This window comes from Lepidochelys kempii, chromosome 16 (genome assembly GCF_965140265.1).
Source record: "Lepidochelys kempii isolate rLepKem1 chromosome 16, rLepKem1.hap2, whole genome shotgun sequence".
Taxonomy (NCBI): domain Eukaryota; kingdom Metazoa; phylum Chordata; order Testudines; family Cheloniidae; genus Lepidochelys; species Lepidochelys kempii.
In genome coordinates, this window is record NC_133271.1 from 23,846,892 (window position 1) to 23,874,852 (window position 27,961).

General features: G+C 37.8%; 1 protein-coding gene across 4 annotated transcripts; it reads left to right on the forward strand.

Annotated features, from left to right (window-relative positions):
- Positions 1-114: 114 nt before the first annotated feature.
- On the forward strand, positions 115-27,961 carry LOC140899414 (uncharacterized). Of its 4 annotated transcripts, XM_073314918.1 has the most exons (9): positions 115-981; positions 5,307-5,402; positions 6,948-7,472; positions 8,445-8,624; positions 15,242-15,367; positions 15,822-16,658; positions 17,120-17,743; positions 18,614-19,525; positions 20,606-27,961. In XM_073314918.1, exons 1-9 carry the CDS (start codon positions 933-935, stop codon positions 22,699-22,701), a joined length of 5,445 nt encoding a protein of 1,814 aa, XP_073171019.1. In that variant the 5' UTR covers positions 115-932; the 3' UTR covers positions 22,702-27,961. The 4 variants fall into 4 exon arrangements, with proteins under 4 accessions (XP_073171019.1, XP_073171022.1, XP_073171023.1 ...); XM_073314921.1 differs by lacking the exons at positions 115-981; positions 5,307-5,402; positions 6,948-7,472; positions 8,445-8,624 and adding an exon at positions 13,189-13,233; XM_073314922.1 differs by lacking the exons at positions 115-981; positions 5,307-5,402; positions 6,948-7,472; positions 8,445-8,624 and adding an exon at positions 13,193-13,233 and having other exon boundaries at positions 15,287-15,367.

Sequence of the window (27,961 nt, forward strand, 5' to 3'; positions counted from 1 at the left end):
TATACCATATTTATTTTATGAAGCACTGAAATTTAATAAAAATCATTAACTGATTTCCTTTTTTATTTCATGTGTACCTTTTGTTGCAACATCCTATCAAAGAACTAATCATAAGCTTTAAAGATGTGCTATTCTATGTTTACATATAGATGAAGATTATTATAAGGCAGAAGTCGCTATAATAGTTGGCATAGTATCATCCTTTTGACCTTTTTCTAAATAATAACATTTGACCAAAATCATGTAGGGGTTTCCAGCAAAGCATACAACAGTTTAAAAAAAATTCATACTCATAGTATGTTTCATTCAAAGCACTTTGTAAATTAAGTATTTTATCACCAGTTTACATATAGAAAAACTAAGACACAGACTCTGAAGTTACACAGTGAGTCAGTGATAAAGCTAGAAATGAAATCCCAGGTCTCCTGTCTGAGTCTTGTCCCCTGTCTACTGGATCTTGTTGCTTCCTGAAGTCATTTAGTTTATTTTATTATCATCGTACAGAATTTCAAAAGCACTAATATTTTCCCAAACTGGGCATCAGTGTTAATCTGTGAGATTATTTTGAGGCACCAGTTACGGCTCCACAGGTAAAGTTGAAATCACCCTGTTTTGTATGAAAAGTAAAGCAGATCCTCCCCACCCCCCCAAAAAGCCACAGCCCTTTTTTGGGGGGCATAGAATGAATTTTCTGAGACTGCAGTAAATCCATTCATTAGTTTAGGCGTTGAAATTAATTTTAAAATGGGTCCTTTCAGAACTTTAGCATCCAATGTCCCACCTTTTTGTTCCTCATTATTGTAACAGAATAATGCAAACTCCTGTTCATTGAAGAAATTCTTTTTAGGATTAATGACCATTTTTCCCATTCTTCTTCATACCTCAAAGTTTCTTCTTCAGCAGAGATGGAAAAATAATCTTCAGAGAATTCCATGAAGAGCTTCCCTCCTTCAGAATGGCTGTCATCTCCTATTGTTCTCGGTGAGACTGAGACTTCACTGCCAATAGTAAAGATGACCACTGCTTTCATTCACCTCATTCTCCATGTCTTCCAGTCTGCCTCCAACATACATAGCCACCATTTTTCCTGAGGGCGGTTTGGTTTCACTTTCGATTGGGAATAATGGAAGGCACTGGTAGTGGCCATTTTGGCAAAGTGGTTTTTGTTGTTTTGTTTTTAACTAAAAGGAGCATGTAACCTCAATACTATTCAGAACAACAGGAAAAGGTGGCCATTTTGAAAGAGAGCTGTTCTTGATGAACCTCTCAGAAAATGTTGTCAGCCTCTCAAACTTTCAGTTATGAAAAAATCAAATTGTCATTAATCCTAAATATTTTCAAAAGCTTACCTATTGCATCAGATCCACTCAATATAGAGAGAGCAGGAAGGAAGGAGAAACTAGTTTGGGTTGGTGCATACAGGGAATGTAAGGGGTGCAGATAGGAGGTAGAATTTGAGGGGCATGTATGCAAGGGTGCAGAAAGTAAGGAAAGCCTAGTGAGGAATGTACAAGGGAATGTGAATGCCATGTTTGTGGGGGGAGGGGGGGGAATACATTTCTTTATGTGAAACTTTTTTTCTTTAATCTGGGACCATAAACTCTTAAAAATCAAAACACCCCCCCTTTCACAAAAACCCCTTAATCATGTGGCTATTGCATGGTACCACAGAGGGTACAGTTAAGGTTGCTTGGATGCTCTGGCTGCATTTCTGTACTTTTTAGCATGTTTGAATTTCTTAAGTTTAACCTTTAAGGCTGAATTTCCTGAGTTTCTAACATTTTGCGTTAATTACAATATCCTTAGAAAGTATGTGACACCATAAATTACTTACATTTATTCTTAAACTTAACTCTATTTTCAACATAGTCTTTTGTCTGGGAACATACACTTGACTTTCATTTTATCTAATAGAGTCATGGAAAAATTAAGTTTTTAAAGCCCCACTTTTTGTATATCAGGAGGGTCATTCCTCCTGAGCAGCTTTTTCAAAATTGTACTAAAGTCTTCCATTTACACACCTACCCACTGAATCATCAACTGGCTTGGACACCAGGTTAAAATTCTGTTACATTTGAAGTTTTGCCATTGACTTCAGTGGCAAGATTTGGCCTAATAGTGTGTATCTGTGTAAGTCCTACAACTCAGCTGTTCTGTCCAGTGATCAGCTCTTCTGTACTTTGGGGCCATATTCTGCTCTGTTACAGTAAGGCCAACTAAAGCCAATAAAGCCACTCTTACCAATGTAACTATAAGTAGAATTCGCCCTTGCTAAGGAGGAAAAGCCTTAGGCATCCTTTTAGAGGTTCCGACCATGCTTCCATTAAGAGTTTGTGCCTGTTTGTCCATAGGAGTATGCCACTGACATCAGTGGGAGTAACTTCAGAGCCGTAGACTTAGTTATGGTGTTTTCAGTTTCGGTACTTTCCTTCCAAGGAGTGGTAAAGCATACAATAGCTGTCACCAAATTTTAAAAGAAGCTAACACCTAAAATAGAACAATGTTCAATGCCTGTTTTGTAAGTGTCTTCTACGTTTAGGTTCCTACTTTCTCACATTTTGCATTGTCAGAAAAGACTGGAGGTGCAATGGTCTAGACTCTTCCTCCTCCCCCCCCCTCGCCCTTTGGCTGCATCATAGAGATGCCGAATGTCCTGAAGGTTCCTCCCAGACCTATATTTACATCTTACTAGTTTTGTTAAAATGTGCGGATAAAAGTATGGACCCTTAGAATAAGTCAAATGAGACTCACTAAAATATGCACTATACACTGATAAAACACAACTGCATTGCTCACATGACAAAAGTGGTCACCTATTTGGAAAAGATTTAAGCTTCAATCTTGGCCCTAAAATAATTTTAAATAGCTTCTAATGGGATCTCCGACTTTCAGTTTAATATCCATACTTGTCAATTTGTATTGGGCCTGGGTTGGGTGAAGAAGAGAGTAGGTACTATAAAATGAGTTAAAACTACAGCCCACTTGTATTTTTGGTTAATATAATGCAGTACAGGTTACTATAATTCTTTGAAAATATATATTTAGTCTTGCAGTTCTGTAAACAATAGGAATGTACATCTTTACAGTGGTAATTTTTTCATGCCTTGATTTTTTTCAAACTTTAACATTGGTGCATTATGTATTTGCATATACTGTCACATTTGTTGATGTCTTATGGTTATCCCATTTCCATAATGCATTTCCAGTACAATAAGAGTTTACTGCTGAATAACTGCAGCAATGAAAATATTGGTGTATAATTTTGAGAAATTTAACATACAATATAGTCTAATTACACACTAGACAGCAGAATGATGAAGTGTACAAACTGGAAGTTCAGAATAATTTTTTTTTTTTAATCTTGACATCGTGTAACCCAGAGTGTCTGTTCCTCAGATCTTTGGGAGCTCTTGCCTTCCAGGGACAATGATTCTGGAAATACAGTAATCCAAGAATGCTCTGAATAACTTCCTGGGATTTAAATTATCCATTCATTCCCATTTGCAGTGGTTTTCATCTTCATAATCCCAGCTTTCCCTCTCCCTCTAAGTAGCCATTTTGAAACTATAATGATCTATAGCCAGTACCCAAAAGATATGTAATACAAAAAAACTGCACTTCCCTTCAACCCTAACTACTATCCTGAGAATATAGCATCCATGGTACTTCCTTGCCATAGGACCAAGCACACGTCTCTGCATCTCAGTGTCGTATCTGATTCTTCCAATACCATAACCCCATGGCTGAATGCTGAACTGCCAGCCAACCATCCAGTTCAACAGCCTTCAACACTTTAAGATAACTTAATTTTTAATGCATACTTAAGCAGTCTTGTGAAACATAAATATGTTTATAGTATGGTTGAAGATGAGAAGGAGAAATTGCTGTGTGAAGGTACTGCATCCACAGCTAATTTTGGCATTGTATGGTTAAGAAGGCAATAGGTAAAATACAAGACTTAAAAGGAGGGGGACACGTTTAAAAAAAAAAAAAAAAAAAAGCTGAAATATTTTGTCTATTAACATCAAGACCTTGTCATCAGATGCGTAAAACTAACATGAAGGTGACCTGCAAAGGATTTTTAAAAGATTGACTTGTGCCATTTTTGCTTCTTTATAATATACAGAAAGCCTGAAAGACTTTCATTTAAAGTTGCTTTTTCTGCTTCTGATGAGTGTTCGTTTTTATGCACTTTTCATGAGAATTGTTTGAAGTGACTTAATTAATTTGTGTAGTTGAGTACTGCTGTAGGGTATAAAAATTACATCTCTTCTATGTTAATCCCAAAAGGAGTTAAGATCTTCGTTATGTTATGCTTTTGGTGCAAATCTACCTTGGAAAGTTTGCTTGTGTTTACAAGCTACAGTGAATTTTGGTTAACTATACAAAGAATTTTTCTTAAAAATGAATAATGGTTAACAAACCAACTGATGCCAAATAGGTTCTTTACATACTGCACTTCTCTAATGATCTGTTTAAAACTTCAGTGGATTAGAAGAATAGACATGGTTACTATATTATACCATGAAATGGTTAAATATTATTGCCAGTGTGACAGAACCATGGAGATACCATGCAGATACACACTACTGGTCATCCATATGACTGCACTTTTAGCCCACCACTGTGGTATCGGAGGGAAAGTAAGAAACAAAGATAATCTAACAGGTCTTGGCTTGTCTTTTGACAGAAAAATGCCACATGCATTCTTAAGCTCTTTTATCACATGCAAGCTTTCAGGCAAAAGTTACTAGCGTTCCAACAGGCAAAAGTTGACCAGACCTTTTCTAAATTAAAGGAAGAATTTGTACATCATGAAATGTAAGTAAATTCCTCATCCTACATTTAACATTTTGCTCTATAAACTTAAAGCAGCATTCAAATAAAGGACTTTCATACTAGATATACTTACTGGTAAAATGTTGAAATAGCTGGCTGTGAATCAAACTCAGCAAGAAGTGCCTTGTGAACTCAATAGTGTAAAGCTTTCTTGGTATTATTCTATGAAGCCAAACTTTTGGTTCTGCAAGTGGAGAATTTGGAGTTTGCCTTAAATATAAGCAAGGATATTTTAAGTCTTCATCCTTTTTTTTATGGTCAAAGTATTTTAAAGAATTTTGAACTAGCTTCTGCTGAATTTCTTAATCCATTAAGTCTGCAAAAACTTTAAAACAAAGCAAAAGTATCATCTTGAGTTTCCTGGGGGATTATGTAGGTAGGTAATCAGTTATATAAGTGTGTCTTAATTTAAAAAAAAATTGAAAAATTTCCTTCATGATTTTGTTTAAGCATACGTGTCTTTGCAGTGATTTTTGAGCTTATTTTGATTTGGGGACTAATGAAGACTTCAAGATTCCAGTGTGTGCTAGAAAAGGAGTATTTCTGCTCTTCCATTCCAAACGGTATGTTAGAGGTTTGTATCTTGATTACTGAGAAGGTGAAAGTCACTCCAAAAATTATATTTGTGCTTTACTGCTTAAAATTTCTTGGATAGGAAGGCGTTTCACTTCTAATTTATGTTCTGGACTCAAAAGTTGATATGTTATTTATCAGCTTGAGCTTATTTGATTAGTTTAATAGTGATGAGGTGGGATATGCTCCTTAGTCCTAATAAATGTCTGGTCACAGAATGATTGCGCATAGTTCTGGATGGAATTTTTTGTTCGAGAAACTTAATTGGGGGGCAAAAGTGAATAATAGTATTTTTTTAAAGTTAATAATCTGTATTGCACCTTTTGCCTATATTTAAGTTATTTTACTTCTGAATTAATTCATACCACTATATCTTTAAAATCTTTCAAAAGAAACCCATTTATTCGCCCTATGTTCTATTTAATTTGCTTTAGAACTTGTTACTGCTACTTGAGGAAAGATGACTTGTGCACGGTTAACAAATCAGTGGTTAAAAGTTAGCACACTATGTAAGCATATAACTTCATTTTTTGTGTGGGAGAACTATGTATACATAGCACAGGTCATTTGACATTAGTGCCGACAAACTTTGTACTATACATACTGTTGTGCTATCTATATGCCACACTTTATGGAAAATATTTTACAAACATTTTAGGACCCGATACAAAGACCACTGAGGTGAATTGGAATCTTTCCATGTATTTCATTGTCACTATCTCTTCTACCTCTCTACCTTGTAAAGCCAGTTGCCTTAGTTACTAAGCATCTAACTGCAGAATACTCAGAGAAAAATTAAATAAAAAATTTAAAACAATAATAAAAATAATCCAGAATGATTTTTCTGTACATAAAAATGACCTGACTTTTAGAGACTAATCTTAGGGTTCAGGATTAGTAGCAAGTATTGTGTCCTGTTAGAAAAAGCTGGGAAACTCCTCTTTCCAGCAGTCTAAACTTCTGTCAACTCTCTGCAATCTTGTAATATCAGACTTTAAACTGGTTGTTGGTTCAGAACTGAACATTGCCAGTCCTAAATCTCAAACCAGTGTAATTTTGTTTGTTTAGCTAATGGGAGTGGAAATGAAAAAGTGACTGAAGCTGCTAAGAGGTTTGGAACGTTAGAATAAGTTTCCATTGGATATATCAATGCCAAGAGGGCAGATGAGTTGGTCAGAGAAAGATAAATATAGTTCATTACATGGCTTTGCAATTTATCACATGGATGTCACTGATATTTTACTATAATTGTTGAGTAAGAGCAACATGTAGCCTTCGTTTTCCAACTCCTGAAGTTTTTGTCCTGTGGAAGCCTTCCCTTTATTTATAGATAGTCCTAAAATAAATCTCATTTTATTCTTATCAAAAGGATTTAAAATGTTCAAATATGTACTGCTTTTAGGATCACACGTTGAGATCAAATTAGGGTTCCATCACTCATCCTCATTTCAAATCTTGGAGAGGGGGAAAATCTTGGAATATGAACTGGTATTTTCCTTAGGTATTCAAGCACATTTTTCTGCTTTATTCTCTAGATTTTCCAGAAGGCCTGACGTCTGTTTTATTTGTTGTAACGAAGATTGGGGTTATCAACTCAAGTGTCTTCAACAGCCCAAACTTGAAATCTGTCACCAGTCTAGCTCTAGCAAACAGCGGCATCACAAGAATTGAACCTAGAGCCTTTTACGCTTTCCATAGTCTCACCAAACTCAGTTTATATAAAAATAATCTGACTACAGTTATGGGTTCTTGGCTTTCCAAACCAGGACACTTAGAAAACCTTACAGTGTCTCAGAACATCATTCAGGAAATAGGCCCCCATATGTTGTCTAGTTTCTCTAACCTGACAACCCTTAATTTAGCTAACAACAGAATTCATATGATTGTGGGTGGAAGTTTGAAGAATCTGTCTAAGCTAACTTTTATTGATCTGTCTGGTAATAATTTATCTACCTTAACAAGAAATTTGTTCAGTGGGCTGATGTCTCCAGTAATGAAACTGGGGGACAATCCATGGAACTGTTCCTGTGAACTTCAAGATTTTGGATTTTTTTTGCAAGGTAATATAAAGCGTTATTTCAATCACCCAGAACACTTGGGCAACTCCAAATACATTCAGATAACTGGGAGTCTGTAGCCAGATAGCTAACTGAAGTGTGAAACTTGTTAGAAGTACTTTAGAATGTAAGGTCTGGCTAGTAGAGATTTGGGTGTTCAGGATTTCACTGTATATATAATAATTTGATACACCTTAAAGTATCCTTACCATAAATTATTTCCTTACTGTATTATTATTTATAGTACTAAGTATCAAAGTTGGGGCTACCCATGTTCCAAGATCATACCATGAAAACATAACAAACCTGAGAGAGAGATCTGAATTGCATAGTGATGGTAATTTGTTTCATAGTGTCAGAAGTATGTAAAAGGGGGATTGTGAGAAACTCTGGTAGTATAATATTGGGTCAGTGTTTGGAACAAAAGATGGTGTTTTCAATGAAAGTTGAATCAATTGCAGAAATATGGTACACAGTTTAAATATTACCTTCTTTCAGTTATTTCATACACTATTCCATACCTTCTGATTACTGGTGGTTCTTGGCCAACAGCTTAGAGAAACAAAATTCTTAAATGTTTGGATGGACTTAATCAGCAAACACTCCGGTGTTCTAATAGTTCAGCTGAATTATGTCTAATGCAGGTGAAAATAGTGTAGTGGATAACAATAGAAACAATGCATTGTATCATCAAAATTCGAGATGGGAAAGACTTACTAGGTGATGTAGACCATCCCCCTTCTGTCAGTGAAGGATTATTTCCTTATGATACACTTGAGATCAGAATCAGAGGCCAAAATGTTAAAACTTGAGTGCATTAAGTTAGGTACCTGAATCATATTTAGTCACTTAAATAAGTGGCCTGGTTTTCAAAGGTGCTAAGCCCCTGCAGCTCTGTGGGTACTTCAGCAAGCAATGGTGAGAGCCCAGGATCTTAAGTAGTCACAGGTTAGTCATGCACATTTGTTTTTACAGAGCTGATGAATGCTTCTGTGTTGGAAGATGCTTCATCTGTGGTGTGTCAGAGCCCACAAGCCCTGAAGGGAATTCCAGTTTGGAACATCTCTGACTTTAACTGCCCACCGAGTCTCATATCACCATCACTTGAGAATGACTTCTATAAAGTTGGATTGCCAGTGATGCTTCTATGTTTAGGTGTGTTACGGTGCAATTTTCAGCATCTTATTTCATACTGTGAAATGAATTTCAAATACAGGCTCTTGAAAGCGCTTCCCATCCTGTCTCTTCACCCCCCCCCCCCATTACAGCAAGGGGTTACGCCCACAAAATGTGCATCTCTTTTCAAGAAAGAGGTTGCCTTGTTCAATGGCATGTTAATATGCAAGACAAACCCTGAAAACAGTCACAATTCCATTGCAGAAATAATGACGGTGTTTTTTTTTAATTTCCTTGTCTCTTCAGAAAAAATAATTCCTTTCAAATGTATTTTGAATGTATTTCAGTATTTAATGCTGTAATGTATACATTATTAGTATACTTAATTATGTAGTATAAGGGTACTCATCAAGTAAGAATTGTATTATTCCAGAAACAGATAGTTTGGGTAATAATAAGCCATTTGCCATATTACCCAAAGAGATAATGAATAAAGCATATTTATTATTCCAGATAAAAAGAGGCTGGGGGAAGTTTTTAAAATATGAAACCTGCTGCAGGTGCAACTTAATATTTAATATATTGTGTAAGTTAAAAAGAACATGCAAATAAACCACGTGGAAGATTGGTTCAATAGAGGATGTGCATAAAAGCAGAATTTTATGTTTAAAATAAACTTTAAAAAATATGAATTTTGGTCGGGGAAACTTACAAAAGAAATACATTTTCTTTGCTTTAGATCAGTGGTTCTCAAACTTTTGTACTGGTGACCCCTTTCAAACAGCAAGCCTCTGAGTGTGACCTCCCCCCCCTTATAAATTAAAAAAAAGTTTTAATCTATTTAACACCATTATAAATGCTGGATGAAAAGTGGGCTTTAGGGTAGAGGCTGACCGCTTGCGATCCCCCCATGTAATAAACTCACGACCCCCTGAGGGGTCCTGACCCCCAGTTTGAGAACCCCTGCTTTAGATTATTAGCTTTGGAGAAACAGTTCCATTTGTATTAACACAAATGGATGTACAATAAAACACAAAAACATTCTCAGTAAGTTTTTTTTCAGTTTTGCCACTAAATCAGTGTGTGCATTTATAAACAACATCAATACCATCCTTTCTCAATCTGGAATGAATTGATTATACAATTCAGCTCTATCTTTAGGAATTTTTTGTCCTTTCCACAAATTCTCCACTAATTTTTATTTGATTTTTTTTGAAAATTGTAACTGCCTATCCGTTTTGATGAATTGTAAGATTATTTGTTTGAACTATTTTTGCAGTGTTTTTTTCATTTCTTTTGCTGCTTCTCCTGCTCTGGAAGGTGAAACAAGATAAAAAGCAAGTGCAGCCAGATAAAGAAGCTACTGTTGAAAATAGCCATGAAACACTAACAGGCCACCTTAACAGGATGACAGAGAGACTGAGGAGCAGAGGACTGTCAGATGAAAATGTACAGACAACTGTGAAAATTGACAAAACCCAACAAAATAGAATGCAGAAAACTCGTGCAAAATCTGCCTCACCAATTATGTTGAGAACTGAGTTTCAACACAGTAGTTCTCAACACCATAGACCAACTGATGAGAACCAGGAGGAACCCAAAACCTCTTATACAGTAATAAATGAACAAGCCTACATGAAAAATGAAGACTGCAACAATGTTATGGAACTGTGGTATTTTAATAGCTTGCAAGATTGCAATAAGAAGGCTATGTGTAGTCACAATGCAAACACTTCACCAACTGAACTAAGCATAGAAACCCCCCAAAAGGATCGTTCGGAACTGTTAAAGCAGTCATTGCAGGACCATGGAATTTCAGAAGTGTGTTGGAATGATGAAATTAAAGGAAGTGGTAATACAGAGAACGCTGAACCTCTGTTGTATTTAAGTGTTGCTAGTACAACTGAAGAGTCACCCAGTGTACCTGGCACTGAACAAAAAGGTGCTGTGAGTAGAAATGTAAATATGAGGCTGTGTTCTTTGAGAAGAGTTCTTACTTGGCCGTATGAAAAATGCAAAAGGTACGAAAGTCAAAACACTTTAAATTATGAGGATTTTTTCAAGGCACATTTCTGTATGCCCACTAGTGATCCTGGTGTCCCAGCAGCAGTCAGGAAAACAGAATTCAAAGATGAACAAAATCAGTATAATCTCCATCTACATACTGTAAAGGAACAAAAGGCAATTCATGATTACAGCAGTGGTAAACCTGAGTTAAAGAGAGAAGCAAAACCAGAAAACAAATTAGTATCTCCACTTAAGAAAGGAGCCAAGCAAATAACCACAATGGAAAATGCATGCATCTCAGTGCCTGGAAGAGGATTCAGAGGCTCTGAGACTGTAAAAAAAACCAAGAATAACAAAGATGTACCTTCGCAGGCTGGATTCTGCAATGACAATCTTGACTCACCAGCATCCTCAGACAAATCTGGTCACACCTCCTCCCCATGTGATAATACATTACTCAAAAATAATGAATACACCTTCATTGATCTTTTGCATGAAGTCGTGGAAAATCGTGGGAGGTGGACCAGGCAGAGGTGGAAACAGACCCATCAAGTGCAAATTGCTAGCCACTCCCCAATGAAATCAACGTAAACTCATTGCACTCCATCAAAAAATGTTCCATGTGCTATGGGCTGCCTGTTTAACCAAAATTGTTGTATAACATTTCAGTCGTGGTGAAACATGCCAGACTTGACAGTACTGGAAGCTGAAATCCTCTATTATACATACTTCAGGAGCAATGCAGACTGCTCCATACTGCCCTTCCAGAATGCCTTATCCATGTTTTGGAAAAGCACCTCTAAGGATGAGAGGGGACTTTTCTCCATGGCCCAGTCAATTAGTGGTGCCAAAAAAGGGTGACACATGTCATCAAGGTTTTTGTGATGTGATCATTTATTTACAAGGAGCTTGACTGAGACCCACCAAACTCATTTCATCCTAGGCAATCAAACCGCTTTCAGATGAGTAATGAGTTTTGATCATTAATCATCTAAGGTAAATTTTCCAGAAATGTCCAAGAGATTTACGTACTGAAATAGATATGACTTAGGTACCTAAGTCACTTAGCACTTTTGAAATTTTTATCTCTAGGCTGGTTTTGCACCAGGGATGTAGAAAACTCCAAATCCCATTACTCCCCTCCCTGAAATAACCCATATTGTTACGGTTTTGATTCAAGCATTGCACTAAGTAGGCAAATTTATAAATTAGCCCTAGAATTTTCCAGCTGCCTAGAAACCGATAGTTCATGGCGTATGGAGCCTTTCTGCTCTGGTTATTGACTAGCTCTACTCATTGGCAGAGACCATTAGTAGCCAGGATTGTCAATCTGGCATATTCATGGGCACTAAAAATTAATGTAAAATTTTCAGTTTACTTGCACAAAAAATGAAATAACATGTATCATGTCATGCTAATAGGTTATATCCCCTTAAATGGATTGCTAATTGCGTGTTCTCTCTCTCGCTCTCTCTCTTTACATATATATATATATAAAATAAAAAAAATCCTTACTACTAATAATGCAAAGATATCTCATGAGCTACAGTGGTATTTTATATGCACCACACAGCCTTTTTGGTAGGCTTTGCTAGGTTTTACACACTGTATTTTCAATTAATAATTTATAATATGACTAATAAACCATGTAACTAGAAATGTTTGTCTACAGTGAGCCATTATATATGGCCGATCTTCTGTAACATTAGATCTTGTTCTGCAGTCTCTCATGGATTTTCATGTAAGTGAGAACTGCTAGTTGTTAGTTTGTTTGCAATTACATCCAACAAGACACCTGCTCCATTTTTATGCTTGTATTTGCTCTGATTTAGGGCTGATGGCAAATCACAAAGAAATTATTCTGCCTGTTTGGATTTGTTTAGAAATATTGTAATTCCTTCTTGTTATACAGCTGGCACCTGCCTTCTCCCCACTCCACAGCCCCCGCCCCCCCCTTTTTTTTTTTGCGGAGTAAGGATTTTGCTGAGAGTAGATTTAAAGTAAATATGTTTTGCTGTTAGGTTCACAAATACCATTCACTCACTCAAATTTATCAGTCTCTTTTCATTATTTAATAAACATTATTTCTGTTATATTTTACATTTTAATTAATGTAAATTCAGTTTGTTGTAATCTCCAAGAATGGGAATTTAATACAAAAAACATAGGAACCACCATTTGCATGGTGCTTACATGACCCCAAATGTACAATGCATCCTTGTACAAACAATTTATTCATAATGTAAAAGCATTAACTTCCACCAGCATTTATTAAATATGGGTAATCTCTAGCTGTAAACATCTCTTTCCCAAGGCAGGGGTTTTCCTGTGCTGTTGGTTATGGATGAAGTATGGAGTGTCATCTCTGTGTTTTTTGTATTGTTTTTTCTAATTCTTTTAAAATGTTACCACTAAGCTTTTTAATGTTAGTTTTGGAACAGTCTTATTAATTCAGGAGATCACCTGTTTGAACCTGCCTCATGTTTTGTTAATCTGTAATGAATCTTAACATGGATGACTGGTCCAATTAGTGAACCATGTTTTCATGAAGCATAAATACTCTGACAAGTGACAGCTTTTTGTACTCAAGGGAAGCTGAAGTTTTTAACAGAAAAGTCCAATGCATTTCTGAAGATGAACTGTAAGTTCCAACTTTTATTAATTCTAGCAACAAATATTTGGATTTAAATTGTGCTAGGAATTCAGTGGGAAACTAGACTTGTCAGAAATCAAATATTGCATAAATATTTTCAGGCAGTGGTCAAAATGTATTCAGGTGCGATTTCTGTAAAGTAATAAAATATGAAATGAGAAAGGAATGCTCTTGTGCATAAATGGTGTGTCGTGAGCTGAAATTATCAGGAAAAAATAATATTGAATTATTACTGTAAAATGTGAACTCAGAAGTAATCCAAAAGGTTGCATGTCATATTTATGGAAATATTGCAGTTGTAGTGAATTCATTCTTGAGTTTCCCAAGTGTTCTAGGTAGGAAAACCTCTTCTCCTATTCAGGAAAGGCATTCCTGTTAGTCATAGAAGGGGTATATTTTTTTTTAAAGTAGGCCATATACAATTCAATACACAATTACTGTGCTAACGCTTGTAATCTGGGTAATTGTGCACATAAACCATAATGTATCCTTTTATTTGTGGAGCTGTAGTAACTGTCAATTCAAATTTGGCATTTAATTGCCAGCCCAACTTTTTAAAAGGTAGGTTGAGAGTGTAATCAATTTTTTTAATGACAGAAGACATACATTTGCAGCTGCCTGAAACTGAAATCTACTTTCCACAAGACACTTTTCCCTCTTCCTTTATAGTTACCCAGAATTACTACAGTAAAGTAAATATCAGAATCAGCCTTCCTCAGAAAAATACACTGAAGATTAGAAATATTTTCAAAGGTGTGTGTGTGTGTGCGTCTAACTAGCTGTATGAAAAAAACATGCAAGTATTAAACCTGACTCTAGCATATTTTTGTTTTGGCTAATAATAGTCATATTTTTACTTGTAATATTTTTGAACAAGTTAAAAGATGAGTTTATAACCAGTGCAAATAAATCCCATGCCTGGAGTTATTCCAATATGTAGTCAGGTTATACAACACAAATGTAATTGTTTATATTCCCAGATGCTGAGAAAATGCCAGCAGTATGCTTTGGGAAGAACATTAATTGGCAGAATTTATATAGCCCAAGATGTGTGCTGGAACAGGGAATGGCTGGTGATATAGAAAACAATTCAGGAAATAAGTTAACATAACATGTTAAGATACATCATCTAAATATTTTCATGTTTAGTGATATGGTATCTGAATGTTTTCTACATCAAATGAGAAAATAACAAATTTTTCAAGAAAAATGATGTCATATTACAGTATATACAATCCCCATTTATGATACATGGCAACAGCGGTCCACACAGAGATTGGCCAGTTACATAGTGCTCTTTTCCGTTTTACTAGCTGTTACATTGCCTCAAGAGAGTTAAAAATACCCGAAATATTTCCTTAATATTGATTTTCCATATAAGCCATTATTATAGTTGCCATGGGGATGTTATGAGATGAATGGGATTACAAATGGGGCAGGGTAGCGGTCGGCAAGCAACTGCTCTCTTAAGATATGGTGCACTCTATGAAATATTTGAAAACCCCTGCTCTGTGTGCGCATCAGCTAATAAACTACCTATGAAGAGTGGTGATATTTACTGAATTAATAAATATCATGGTATTCTACAATATGAATGCAGAAACTTTACTAGAAACAATCACCATCTAACTCGTATTATCACAATGTGTCAGTCAGTAGTGTGTATGGCACTTAATGTTGCAGAAAGTTGTACAAATATCAGAGCAATGTTAAAAAGAACCTTTGTTTTTAAATTTTCAATACCCAAGGGCCCTTTTTAATTAAATTACTTTTGTAAGCAGTAATTGATATTAAGGGAGACTAAAACATTGTTACAGAGAAATGAAAAGATGCCAAATACTCCTCTTGACGCATAGCCTATTAATCTATAGTATCCCAATAGATATAGAGCAACTATAGGAAGTAAGTCAGAATACTGCAGGTTTAAAAAGATCCTCAAAAAGAACTTTTTCTAGAATGTGTGTGTTTTGTAACTGGATTTTGTGTGTGTAAATAGGTATTTTGGCTCTTGCTAGTTTTCTTCTTCTGATTTTCCTGGAAGTAGCCCAGTCTTGTCCTCCAATCTGTAAATACTGCTCCACGGGGCTAGCAGAATGTGAACATGTCTCGTCACTTCAGGAAGGTAAGCCTTTATTCCTCTCCTGCGTTCCTGTTGCTACCAATTGATAGACGAGAATAGTAGTTAGTGGAATTCTGAAATTACATGTTGCTTTTGAACAGTGGTGTTTTATATTTATAAGAAATAGGTCTAGAAGTAAAAATATATTCACTTGAAAACTATAAAAAGGAAAAAGCAATTGCCATATAAAAGACACATTATCCAGTCCAGGTTGTGATGGAACCTATGAATACAGTAGTAGGCCATATGCCAAGTACAAAAGGATGGATATTTAGGAGAGCAGCACAGCAAGGTCTGTCTTTGAGTAGATCAATTTCAGTCATTGTGGTCTGATCCTCAGCTGTAGTCCTTTGTACTTGTCCAATGTAGTCTCATCCCAGGGCTGGTACCCAACTTAAATTAGAGCAGCCTCTTGTCTTCCTGTAGTTTAATTCCTAACACGTTTTTTATACCTCAGTCTTACCAGGTTTGCCAAACTCCACAGAGAAAATACTATTACGGCACGGAAACCTTAGCAAGATACCACCACTGTCTTTTCAGAATTTCCCCAGGCTTCATTTGCTCTCCATAACTGGATTTCTGTTCTCTTCACTTGCAAACCTGACCTTTGTTGCAAAAGACATCAGCAGCCTGAGGAGTTTGGATCTCAGCAGTAACTGCCTGCTGAGCTGTGGGATTGAGCCTTTGGCTTTCTCTGGTCTTGGAATCCTCGAGGAGTTGATTCTTACAAACAATGCCTTGGATACGCTGAAAAGTTCTTGGTTCTTGGAGATGACCCTGCTCACCAAACTCCTCCTTTCTGACAACAAAATTACATATCTTCCTCCAAGAACTTTTGAGAGTTTGGCTAAGCTGAACGAACTCATTGTGTCTTCCAATTTCATTCAGTATCTTTCCATGGACACTTTTTATGGGCTAGCATCATTGACCAAACTGGACTTATCAAGCAATGAAATCCTGTTTGTTAATAACGATGTTTTCCAGCCTTTGCAGGCCTTGACGCATCTGTGGTTGTTTAAGAATAAGATGACTGCACTGGCCAGCATGCCAGACTCTCTTACCTCCTTGTCACTTAATGAAAATCCTTGGACCTGCAACTGTCATCTGGTGAGCTCCATGCAGTTACTGAAGGAGAAAGTTCAGACACCCAGTGGCCTAGTTTGCAATAGTCCACCGAGCCTGAGGGGACGCCATATGTTGAATGTCGGGCCTGAAGTTTGTGCTTTTCCAACTCGCACAGAAAATCTACCACAGGAAAGCACTTCAAAATTTAACTCGCTCTATGGCTTCACAGGTAAACTCTAGCAATGCAACATAGTTTGGAAGCTGTTTGTTTGCATTGTTCATACTTCACATTAATCTAAAGGTGTAAATATTATAAAAAAATCTTCCATTTGTATTTGCTTAGCCTGCTTTGTGAGGCCTTTCTCATGAGCACCCAGTTCGCAGTCCTTGGGCAGGAGAGCCCCAAGCCAGGAATGGGATGCATTGTGGAACAGTGGGGAAGGGGAGCTAATGGCTTGGAAGGGGATGATGCAGATCCTTACTGAAAGTTCAGGGGGTGTGGATGGACTATCAGGTGGAGCTGCAGAGCAGGTGCTTTACAGAGCTGTGTGGTGAAAAACTTGCATGAAATCTGCCTGAATCGTGCTTGGTACTTGTGGATACTATTATTATGATTAAGCACCAAGTTCACATATAAACTTAAAAAATATAGCCATGAACGTGGTCTGATTCTCATCCTGTCTCCTGCAGGAGGACTTTTCTTCAGTTTCGTCATGTGTCTGATTGTCTATTTCGTCACAAAACACTGGAAATATAGCAGAGTTGCTAATCAGGCAGAGGATGGACACATCTTACAGAAGGACTCTGTGGAAGAGTTCCCAAGGAGCGTGACCAATGCCCCTTCAGTATCCTCACTTCCTCATAGCTGTGTGATAAAAGCAAGTACAACAAGGGGCTTTCAGAAGGAAAGTGAAGCTGACACAACAGAAAAAGCACTGTGTGACCATTTGAACAACACGTCCAAATCCAGCAGAGAACATTCAGAAACAAGTTCCCCAGTGAAGATGCCTGGAGTGGCCGTGCTGCCGGCTCACAGTCCCACAGGTAAAAAGATCATGACGATCTGTAAGGATGGAATGGAAATTGAAAGATTAACTGAAAGTCCAGACAAAGCCACAAGCCCAGCACTCCAGCAAGTGGGCAGCAAAAATGTGGAGAGAGCAGTTGAAATCCCCAGATGTGTCAGTGCACCGGGCTTACTTCCTAATGTGGAGAAACAACCTTCTCCAAAAAGGGACCATGGTTTGCATTGCTCATCGTTCAGCCATGAAAAAACAAGCCCGATGAGGGAGTGGATGGAGAATAGGGAACCTGGTAAGTTCAAATAAAGAGTAACAATGATTACTCGGAAAGAAAAGGAGTACTTGTGGCACCTTAGAGACTAACACCTTTATTTGAGCATGAGCTTTCCTGAGCTATAGCCACAAGTCCTCCTTTTCTTTTTGCGGATACAGACTAACCCGGCTGCTACTCTGAAACCAATGATTACTCAGAAATGGTGGTGGGGAGGTTGGGCGTTTGTCACTTTGGAACGGGAAGAGGATAGGCAGCAATAGCTCTCGTGTGCATTTTGCTATAGTAGCCATTGCTCAGAGGCCCATTGCTCTGCAGAGTCTCAAGGGGCCTGCTGTTGAATGAGGTGGCCCATTGTAATGGAGACTGCTGCAAGAAATCTGCTACGACTGCGGAACCAGCAAGAATTCTCAGTGATGGCTACCGTACAATGGGAATGCTGATTCACTGAGCATCTTCATCCACCAGGATTTGTATATTTCCCGATACAGTATTACGGTAAAGTGCTTTCAGCTCCACTGGTGAGGCATCACTGGAAGAAAATTTTTCGCTTTTAGAATTATGTCCTTATTTAAAAGAACGTGACCTTTTATAAATAAATTATTAAAATATTGCATGGCAATTACATACTTCAATCCCTATAACAAATCTAATGTGCTTTCTGCATTTAGTTCCTGGGTTCCGTTTCCAGTTCAAGTAGGGGGGTGGAGGGGTGCATGTGCTCAGTCCAGACACTTGTGAAGCAATGCCTTTTCATCAGTATGCAGAGGTGTTTGTGTATTTCTGTGTTACAACTCAGTGGAGAGAAGTGAGATTTGTGCATATGATTAAAATATGTATTTACAATATAGATAAGTGCAGTATGTCAACTTTGTTCCCTCTGTTTTGCAGCCTTGGTGAAATATTTTGAAACCCAGCGGGAAGGGCAGGCTTTGAGTCCCATTACCTGGTTTTCTGGTTCTCAGTGTTCCCGGACTTTGGTAAATGTAGTTTCTCCAGCAGGAAGTGCTACACATATACAAACAGGCAGAGACCGAATTCACACCGCCTCTAACAAGAGAAGTAAATCCTGGAGCCCCTTTCACTTCAGCATCTCCAGTCATTTAACAGAGGCTCATGGAGATAGTGCATCTAGAAGAAATTCTGAGAATGGATTTGAGGCCAACTCGGTGCATTCAAGAAGAGACACAGACTGCGAGACTTTATGTCGAGAACATTTTATAAAGAGTGAGTCCACAGATACTACTGAGGACAGATCCAAAGATCAAGGAATGAAAGAACCAGATTTGCAGAAAGACATCTATCTCAAGAACTGTTGCATTGCACAGAGTGAAAGCAACAATCAGGGAGAGACTACGAACACAGGGGATGTCAACCTCACTCCAGAACCTGAAGCACGAGCCAACCCACTTTCAGATTTAGCCAGCCCTAGAGAATATGCTGGTGCCAGCAACCCAGATAATAAAGGCATTAAGCCTGCAGTGCAGGGCAAATTAGTTAGCCCCTTTCTTGGAAAAGAAGGTATCCATCCCCAGTCTTTCTATAATAATGATAGATTGAGAGAAGAGAGGCCCAGCTGTACAATACCCAGGAGTGAGAAACCTGACAAAGAATCTTCCTTAAAGAATAATAAATTAACAAAAGAGAGATTTTGGAAATACCATACAAATTGCTGCAATGAATTCCAGCCCTGCCCAACTGCTCAGAAAGTATTAAAAGAGCTGAAGACTGCACTTCTGACTTCAAGAGAGCAATTAGATCTGTCCACGCAGGCTCCCCCCTCTGACATGGATCTTCTGAAAGGTAATGATAGACTCACCATTAACCTTTTAGTTAAACTTTCCCAGAGAAGGGAAAAGCAGAGGCCAAAGAAGCAGCCCTGGAAATGACTGGAGATTAGTCACTACCATAAAGTGTAGCCATGCTGCAGTACCGTATAGGCTATGCACTGCTGATTTGGATTAAATTTACACCCAATTTTATGAAGAGGTTTTGCCTTCCGCAGCTAACGAACATCAGTCTGTGGGACTGCTCTTGCGGCAAGGGGGATCTGTGTGAGCTAATGCTAGGAAACAGTCTATGCCCTGTGCTGATGCTTGTGGCTGCTGGCAAATGAAGCATATTGCATAATAAAAGTCCTGGGCAGCAATGAGACTATGCAGGCTCTCTCTGCTTAGCATTATGCCCCAGCTCACCGCTGGCAGCAGTGTGCGCTGCAGGCCAGCAAGTGATTGGATGCCACTTGCCATGTATAATGTCAGGAGCAGCAGAAATCAATTTTAAAATACAAGATTTTAAAAATTTTCATGCCATTCAATAGATGTTTCCCCTTTCTGTTCTCCTTAGATCTGTCCATCAGCTATACAAATGAGTTAACGTTTGTTTTAGCACCTTGAAAATGTAAAGCACCACCACGAAGGGAATTTAGAAGTATTTCACCTGTAAGTGTTTTTAATAAAAGGCAATATATTTTCAGTTATTCAGTATATAATTAATTTTTGGAAATAACTGCCAAATGATGATGGCCAGCAAACAACTTTGTGAAACTCGACTATGAAGTATGCAGGTAAGGATAGCTTCAGTTGTGATCTATTGTAAGACAACAGGGGCTAATCATCACTATATTTCAGCTACAATAATCATCAGCTAGACTCAGGCAGAAAGAGTATTTTAACACACAACTTGAAAGGGTTTTACATCTCCTTCTGAAGCATCTCACTCCATCTACCACCAGAATATTTGTGTGCAGATCACTGGTTTGTTGCTATGAATTGGGGACATGTATTCAGACACTTGTTACCAACCTGTAGAAACTGTGATAAGGAATTTTTAGCAGAATTTATAATGTGTCGTGGTGTTTTGTATTTAACCTAAATCTTACAGAACAAGAAGTGACCACAACTTTCCTTGCCCAGTATATAAACAGTGAGGAGCCACTAACAAACAAATGGGAAAAGGGAAACAATAGCACTTTGCCAGATGCACACGCTTCCTTTGCTCCTGATGGAATTTGCCATCCAGAGTTGCCTGGAGATGACAGTAAAATTTTTTGTGGACTTCCTCAGACAATAACTCTGCAGCTGGGCCAACAAACCAATGTATCTCACCAAGAAGCTGGTGCTGAATGCCAGTCTTTAAGTAAGGCAATTGTTGAATCCATCAATGAATTTCAAGGGAGCACTGAAAAATGCATTGTAAAAGATCAGAGCAGGACGGTGGATAGTTTGGAGCAACTGCAGTTAGGAAATGCCTCTGTAGGTGCCAATAATCTCCTGTCCAGAAGATGTGGGAATGCATGTAATGAACATGTTGCCCAGGACTGGAAGTCTTTGGATGCAGAAACTGATTCGGATGCACTGACACAAACATATAATACTATCAATGAGCATTTTGCAGGAGGTGAAGAAGGTTGTGTTCCTGCATCTCCAAGTATTTTACACAGAGAACTCTGCCATGTTAAATCTCTACAACTCAGCGCTATGGCATCTGTCTATACTTGCCTCCCTCTCAGTGCAGATGAAAGCACCCTGGCGCCTGACTCTGAAACTTCCAGTCCAAATATTAGTAAAGTTCCTTTATTGGACGTTCACAAAGTTGAACGTAAAGGTGTAGCAGACAGAGAGCCCAACTGTTATTTCTCAGATGAGGTTATTTCGGAGCAGAAAATGCACATTTCTCCAAGCGAAGAGAAAAGTGTAGGCGGACTGAGAGATGCAAGTACTGATGCTGAATTCATGCTTAATGAAAATGAGGGAGCTCAGTTTGATATAGACCAGGAGAAAACAAAGGCATTTCAATCTGACGGTACTGAGCACAATTCATATGAGTTAGTGAAAGTTGTTAGCTCAAATGACACAGACGGCCAAAAGAATACTAGGGAGCTGTTAGCCCCCCGTGACAATTCGAGGATTGAAAATAAAACCTGGCATAATACTGACAACCGTCCTTGCAGAAGCTGCTTGGGAAATGCCTGTGCTTCTATAGCAGCCGATCGTAATGAATGTGACAATGCAGAATGCAGAAAGGAAACTGGCCCTGAGTCTCTCTGCCAACCTGCTGTATCAAAAGGGAGCAGATCCTTTACAAATCCTTCTCTTACTGTTTATGAAAGTCAAGCAGAAGAAATCAGTGTTGCAGGCTATGATGGTACTTTTTCTCACTCACGCCAGGCCTCCAGGAATACAGGAATTCAGCAATTTACTTGTAATAAAAAGGACAAGTTTCAGCTCCAGAATATACAGGTAAATCCAAAAACAGAGAATGAACCAGATATGAAATATTCTAACTCTAAATACCCCATGTTAGTGGCTGGCAACACAGATGCTAAGCTTTGTGTAGCAGGAGACAACCCCTCTGCCAGTTCATATTTAGAAAGCAGACGGCCCCTGGAGATTGGACTACATTCTAAGACCATTCGTCTGCCAGAGCAGTCTCACAGGTCTCTTCTGCAACAAGGTTCTGCACTTTCCAACCCATGGAAGAAGGAATTAGAGCAAAACTGGAATGAAAGTCCATCAGGAAAACAACTCAAGAAAACATATTGTTCTGTTTTCAGACTACCTACCGAAGGCTCATCTTTTGGGAAACTTTGCCAGAATTTAGACTGTACCATTGAGCCTCCTGATCTGAGCAAGGGAACATTCCCCACTACCCTACTGACACCAAATCCATATTTATTGGGACAAGAAACTGAAATACATGCAAATGGAGGGTCTTGGGCATTCAACCCTCAACTGATGGATAAAGCCACATATTTAAGTTGCCTTTATAATCCAAAGGCACCGAGGAAACAAGCAAATGAACTAAGTGTACTTTCTAATCTCCGCTATTGTAAAATTTCAGCAAAAGTATCCTTTGGTGTGGAGGAGGAGGAATGGAGGTCAGTGTCTCAAAAAAAGGAAAATGACCCAGATCAATTAATGAGTAACCATCAATATGAACCTCCTCCTAAAAAAGAAGTCACCACAGATAGCGACTGATGTAAGTATACTACCTGACTTTGGTAGAGCTTTGCACAGCTAAAATGTAATCAACTTGTAAAATGAATGGGTTTGTGTATGTAAATGAGGACAGTCAAAGATGACTCAAAAATACCACTACTGTATTGGTCTGTAGAGATACACGTAATGCTTTTCTATTACACAGTGATCTTGTACATCACTCTGGCCCTGTGTTTTCAGTCTGTTGTCTGTCTTTCAGAAATGTAGTTTCAAGATACCTGTGTATATAATTTTTGATCTTGAACTAATCAGAAGTGTTAAACATCCCATGAAAAACATTTAGTGGCATGCAAGTTTAGGCCTTACATTTGATGTACTCAGTGTAGTAATGTACCTCAGCCAGGTGCAACCTGTTCATAGATGTTTTGGAATTAACAAAGCTTACCTGCTTTAAAGAAGGAAAGGGTAATGCTTAAAGATCATGGTTTGTTTTTCTTAATTTTTAAACATTTTTGGAAGCCTGTGATTGTAAACGTTTCCACTTAGTTTTTTCCCTCTTTTCCATTGTGGATAGACAATGTTTGAATGTTCTGGAAGATGGACTTTTCTCTTGATTTTTGAACAATGAGTGGTTTCTTTGGGTGACAAAGACTTTACATACTGTATATAGGGGGGAAATATAGGGCAAATTGGGTTGGACCATCTAATATGGATGGTGCGACGAAGCATCTCTTTATCAAATGACTGGGGTAAAATCTTTTTTCTGCACGTAAGGATTAGATATTGCCCTTTGTATCTTTACTTTAAGGATTTTAATATTGTTGGTATTAGATTGATTTGGGCTGACATTTGACTGGAACACAACATTCATACAAAACATTATTAAATTAGGGGAGGGAGTTTTGAAAAGATCTGAATTTTTTAAAAAAAATCACAAAACATATCGCACAATTTTAGAGTGCTGCAAAATGGGTTTGGTGGCCTATCTGCGTTTTGGGATTTTGGAAGGGGATTTCCAATTGACCTCAAAATTACAGCTCACTTCCCCTTTCCAACCCCTTCAAAAACATTTACAAAAGTCTATGCTGTTGCTGCATGCAGCTGTTTCATTGTAACTTTATTTTTTACAGACCAGTGTGAAGCATCTTCACATATATTTGTACAAAAAAAAATCTCCAGTTGGCTGTCTACAGTGTATTTCAGAACATTTCACAAAAGAGGGTCCCATATGTGGAAAAACCTGGAATTGTAATATGTAATTGCTAATAAAAATGCATGCACTTGGGGACCTGGAGGAGTGTGAATTCCCTTCTGGGAAATGAAGATGTGACAGGTTTTTCAGACATATTTTACACACTTAGTCAAAAGGGGTTTTTAATGGGAAGTACATATGTTCTGTACACATTTTTGGCTATTCAAATTTCCCTTTAAATGTTGATCTACAAATTTAGTCCATATTTGCAGTATAAAACAGTAAATGGACATGGAACATGCAAGGAATTAAGTTGGCAGTAAATCTGTAAATGTCATTGCCATCTCTTATTTTGCTTATTTCTGCATTTTCCCCAGACTCACTGGTTTGTTTGTTAAGCACAAACATACTCTTCAGAAAGTATGTGTGGTGGTGATTTGCTAGAGATTAGCCACGCTAGTTCAATCAACTTCAGAGACTCTCTCCTTCTCACTCAGTAACTTTTGGACAACTGATGGGTAACCAAACGTGCACAAAACTCGTATCCTGCAGTGTGTCTGGCAATATTTTAGATACGTGTGGTTACCACAGGAGTGCTGCTATCCCCAGTGCCTGCCTTCTGGCTTTCATGGCATGTAATGTTGAGAGTTCCCATCTATACCATCTGACTCTTTTCCATTAATTTTTCTGAAATATCAAGTAACTAGACTTGCCCTACTCAGGCAATTATTCCTGATCACTCCTGGCACATTTCTTAGACCTGAGCTATTGAGGAAAAGCAAATGAACAAGCTATCCTTCTGAAGACATTTGTATTTTCCGAAAGACTGACAATATTACAGCCTTCATTATAGGGTATAAATTATGTATAAGAAAATTAACTGCTTTCTAAAACATAGGTAGGTTACTTCCTCATTAATCATGCAGGCATCTTTCCCTGTTGTACAGTATTTTTAAAGAGATGGCCTTTATATAACTTTGTGCCCGTGGCTGCCAACAACAGAGGTCAATACTGTACTTACTGGCTGTTGGATGAGCTATTGTTTCTTTCCTGAATACTTAGTTTTATGTCTTTCAAATAAGAACAAAAATGAAAATAAATATCTGAAGCAATTCTCTGTAGCCGTGCTGTTTCATGCCTCAGACGCTGGTTTGTGGCCAAGACGCTGTCAGTAGGTTTGTCAGTTTTATATTTACTGTATGTCATACACCATACTGCTGTTTCTTGCTTTCTGAACAACTGAAAAGCATTTGGAGCATTACAACTACATACGAAGGTGGACTTTGCCCACAATCCCCTTCTAAAACAGCGGTTTATAAGTGGACACATAATTTTCCCTTTGATGCCATAACATTTTCAGGACCATTACAAAAATAAAATATTTTGTTTTTACATTAGTCTTGTAACCAATTCTAAAGAAACAGAAAATTAAACATTTGATCTTAGAATTTCATCAGCTGTAGCTAAATATCTACAAGAGATATTTTTTACATCTCGTTAGAATGTTTACCATAAATTTACACCATAGAAATTTGTAAGATTTTAATTTGTAAAAGTGTCATTCTTTTTTAAAATACATGTATATATTAAACAAAATGAAGCATTGTCAAAGTACCACAGAACACAGTTAAGGTTTTTGGTATTATAATAAATCATGCATATTCTATATGTGTTGGTTTGGGGTTTTTTTATGTTAAGCATTATCATTAGTATATTATATTTATAATTTTTGCCAACCTAACTTACTGTTCTGCTACTCAGCTGGGTTAGCCTTAACACGTTGCCTTTTAGCACCCTTAAAATGTGATCTTTCATTTGGACGCGATCACTCAAACAAATACAGTACATCTTTTTTCAGCGTGTGCCGTGAATTCCTGTGCAATTAATTGATCGATCATTCTGAAAACGTACAGTATAATAATCCCTTACTTTATGACCGCACACCCACAAATTTGCATGCAGCAGTAAATAACCCCTAGTACTAAGCGCCTGATTTGTGATGGCTGTTTGGCACTTCCAACTAGATTTTAACATTAAAAACATGCATGGCTACAGGAAGTGCACTTTGTTGCACTGTCCCCACGTAAACTATATATTGCTTCTCTCTACTTATAGAATCACTTCCTATTTACACACCTCATCAGCCCAGGGAACCAGGCAAATGAAAAGGAGTGCTCATCTTGCATGTACAATAAGCAGAATATACACAGGTAATATGCCTAGGCTTGGAAGGATTCAGTTTTTATCGGTAAATGTCAGTAAACATCAATTTCAGACATAACCATATTTCCATCGGTGGTAACAGAAATGCACAGATCGGCAAAAGAAGAAAAGTGCTGCTTGAGAACTTATTACAGTTTGATTTAAGTAGATTTACTTTATCCATAGTGATAGGATATTAATAACTTGTATTTTAACAGCAGCAAAGATTTAACTTTTTGAATCTGAATGTCTACTGTCGTTAAATGATTGTCTGCTCCCTTAGTTGCCTGCAACTGTGAACATTTAAATCAGTAAAAACTTTAAACAATGCTTAAAAACAAACATGGATATTTACCATCAAAATTATTTAAAAAAAAAATCAAATTCTGCCAAGCCTAAGAACAACTAGCAAGGCAGACTGAGTCGAGAGTCTATAGAGTTGACCTGTAACGACTTTTACAAATAGATATTTCTGTGTCTAATTATGGCTTTGTTTCACTATAACCTGAGTGAAAAATAGAGATTGGGAACCCTCCAGAAGTTTGTAATTTAGACTTGGTTTAACATGTTCACAGTTTAGAGGATTATCAAAACTATCTGAATCTCTTAAGTCTGCAAAATGACTTGTAAATCTCAAGAGAACAGGTGTGCTTGTGAGACTTCTGTTACTTCCCCTCAGATATCCTGCAAGAACATATTTCTCATGATACTTTGACGCTTCTCGTCCCAGTGGGAAATAAATGGGAAGAAGAAAAACCTTTTTCACCCAAACATTTCAAAACTTCAAAAATAGTTATTTTTGAGTTTAGGTCTACAAATGGCTGAAGGTTCAGGGCTGCTTCCTTCACTTGCTGTAGATCCTACAGACCTTTCCTTCTAACTCTGAAAATTAACTCTCTTCACCATTGCGTGGATGAACAATTGAAATCTGAAAACAACCAGAATGTACCCATGGGCGCATATCTAGATACTCCAATGAACGTGTAACCCCCTTCATTGCCCAGCATTAGCCACATCGTGTGTTTATTTGTAGGCTTGTTTTTCTCCAGAGACACACAACATTGTACTGAGGGAACTTCAACCGGGAGATGAAGTTTACTTTCTTCCCTGTGTCTGGGAAACACAAGGCTTGCAACATATTAAACATTGCTGTGTGATTTCCATACACAAGTCTGTCTCATTCCAATTTTGATATGACAATTTAATTGAATTAAGAAACTGTATTAAAAGCTTTTTTGATTGGCAGCACTAACTACACAAAACCTAGTCCAGGTTTTAAAGTTTTCCTACATGCAGCCTATTGATCTGCCTCTTTCTTTTCTATTTTAAGCCTCAACAATCTTTGCAAAGGTGGGAAGATTTCATTTTTAGAAGGAAGGGCTTAAAAACACTTAAGTGCATGGACTACACCCCACGACTGAGGTGTGTGGCTGGAGAGAAAGAAAGCAGTGGTGCTGCCTAGTACAAGCAACTCTAACCACCAGGACCCAGAGATGGGTAAAGTGTAGAGAGAATGCATAACCCAGCAAACATTCCTTCCCACCAGCTCCAGGGAGGGGTGCAGTATGCACACTGGAATTGAGGATGATATAAAATTGGCACTTTAACGTTTCGCATGCCAGAATATATCTTTCCTTGATATCTGCTCATGTCTACAAGCTTTGGTGCGCTCTGCCCTGTGGCAGTAGTCTGAAAAACTGGGCTGAAAAAGCCTTTTTCTTCATTGGCATGTTTCTAGGCCACACCAATGAGAGAGAGTGAGTTTGAACTACAGTGCTTGTTCCCATGATATTAAATTTCAGGGTCAGGAAGGCATTTAAGCAGGGACCTCCAGCCAAAGCTTGCTTTTCCTTTTGTAATGTATTATTTAATATGTGTCAATAGCCACTTGAGAATAGCCTTACA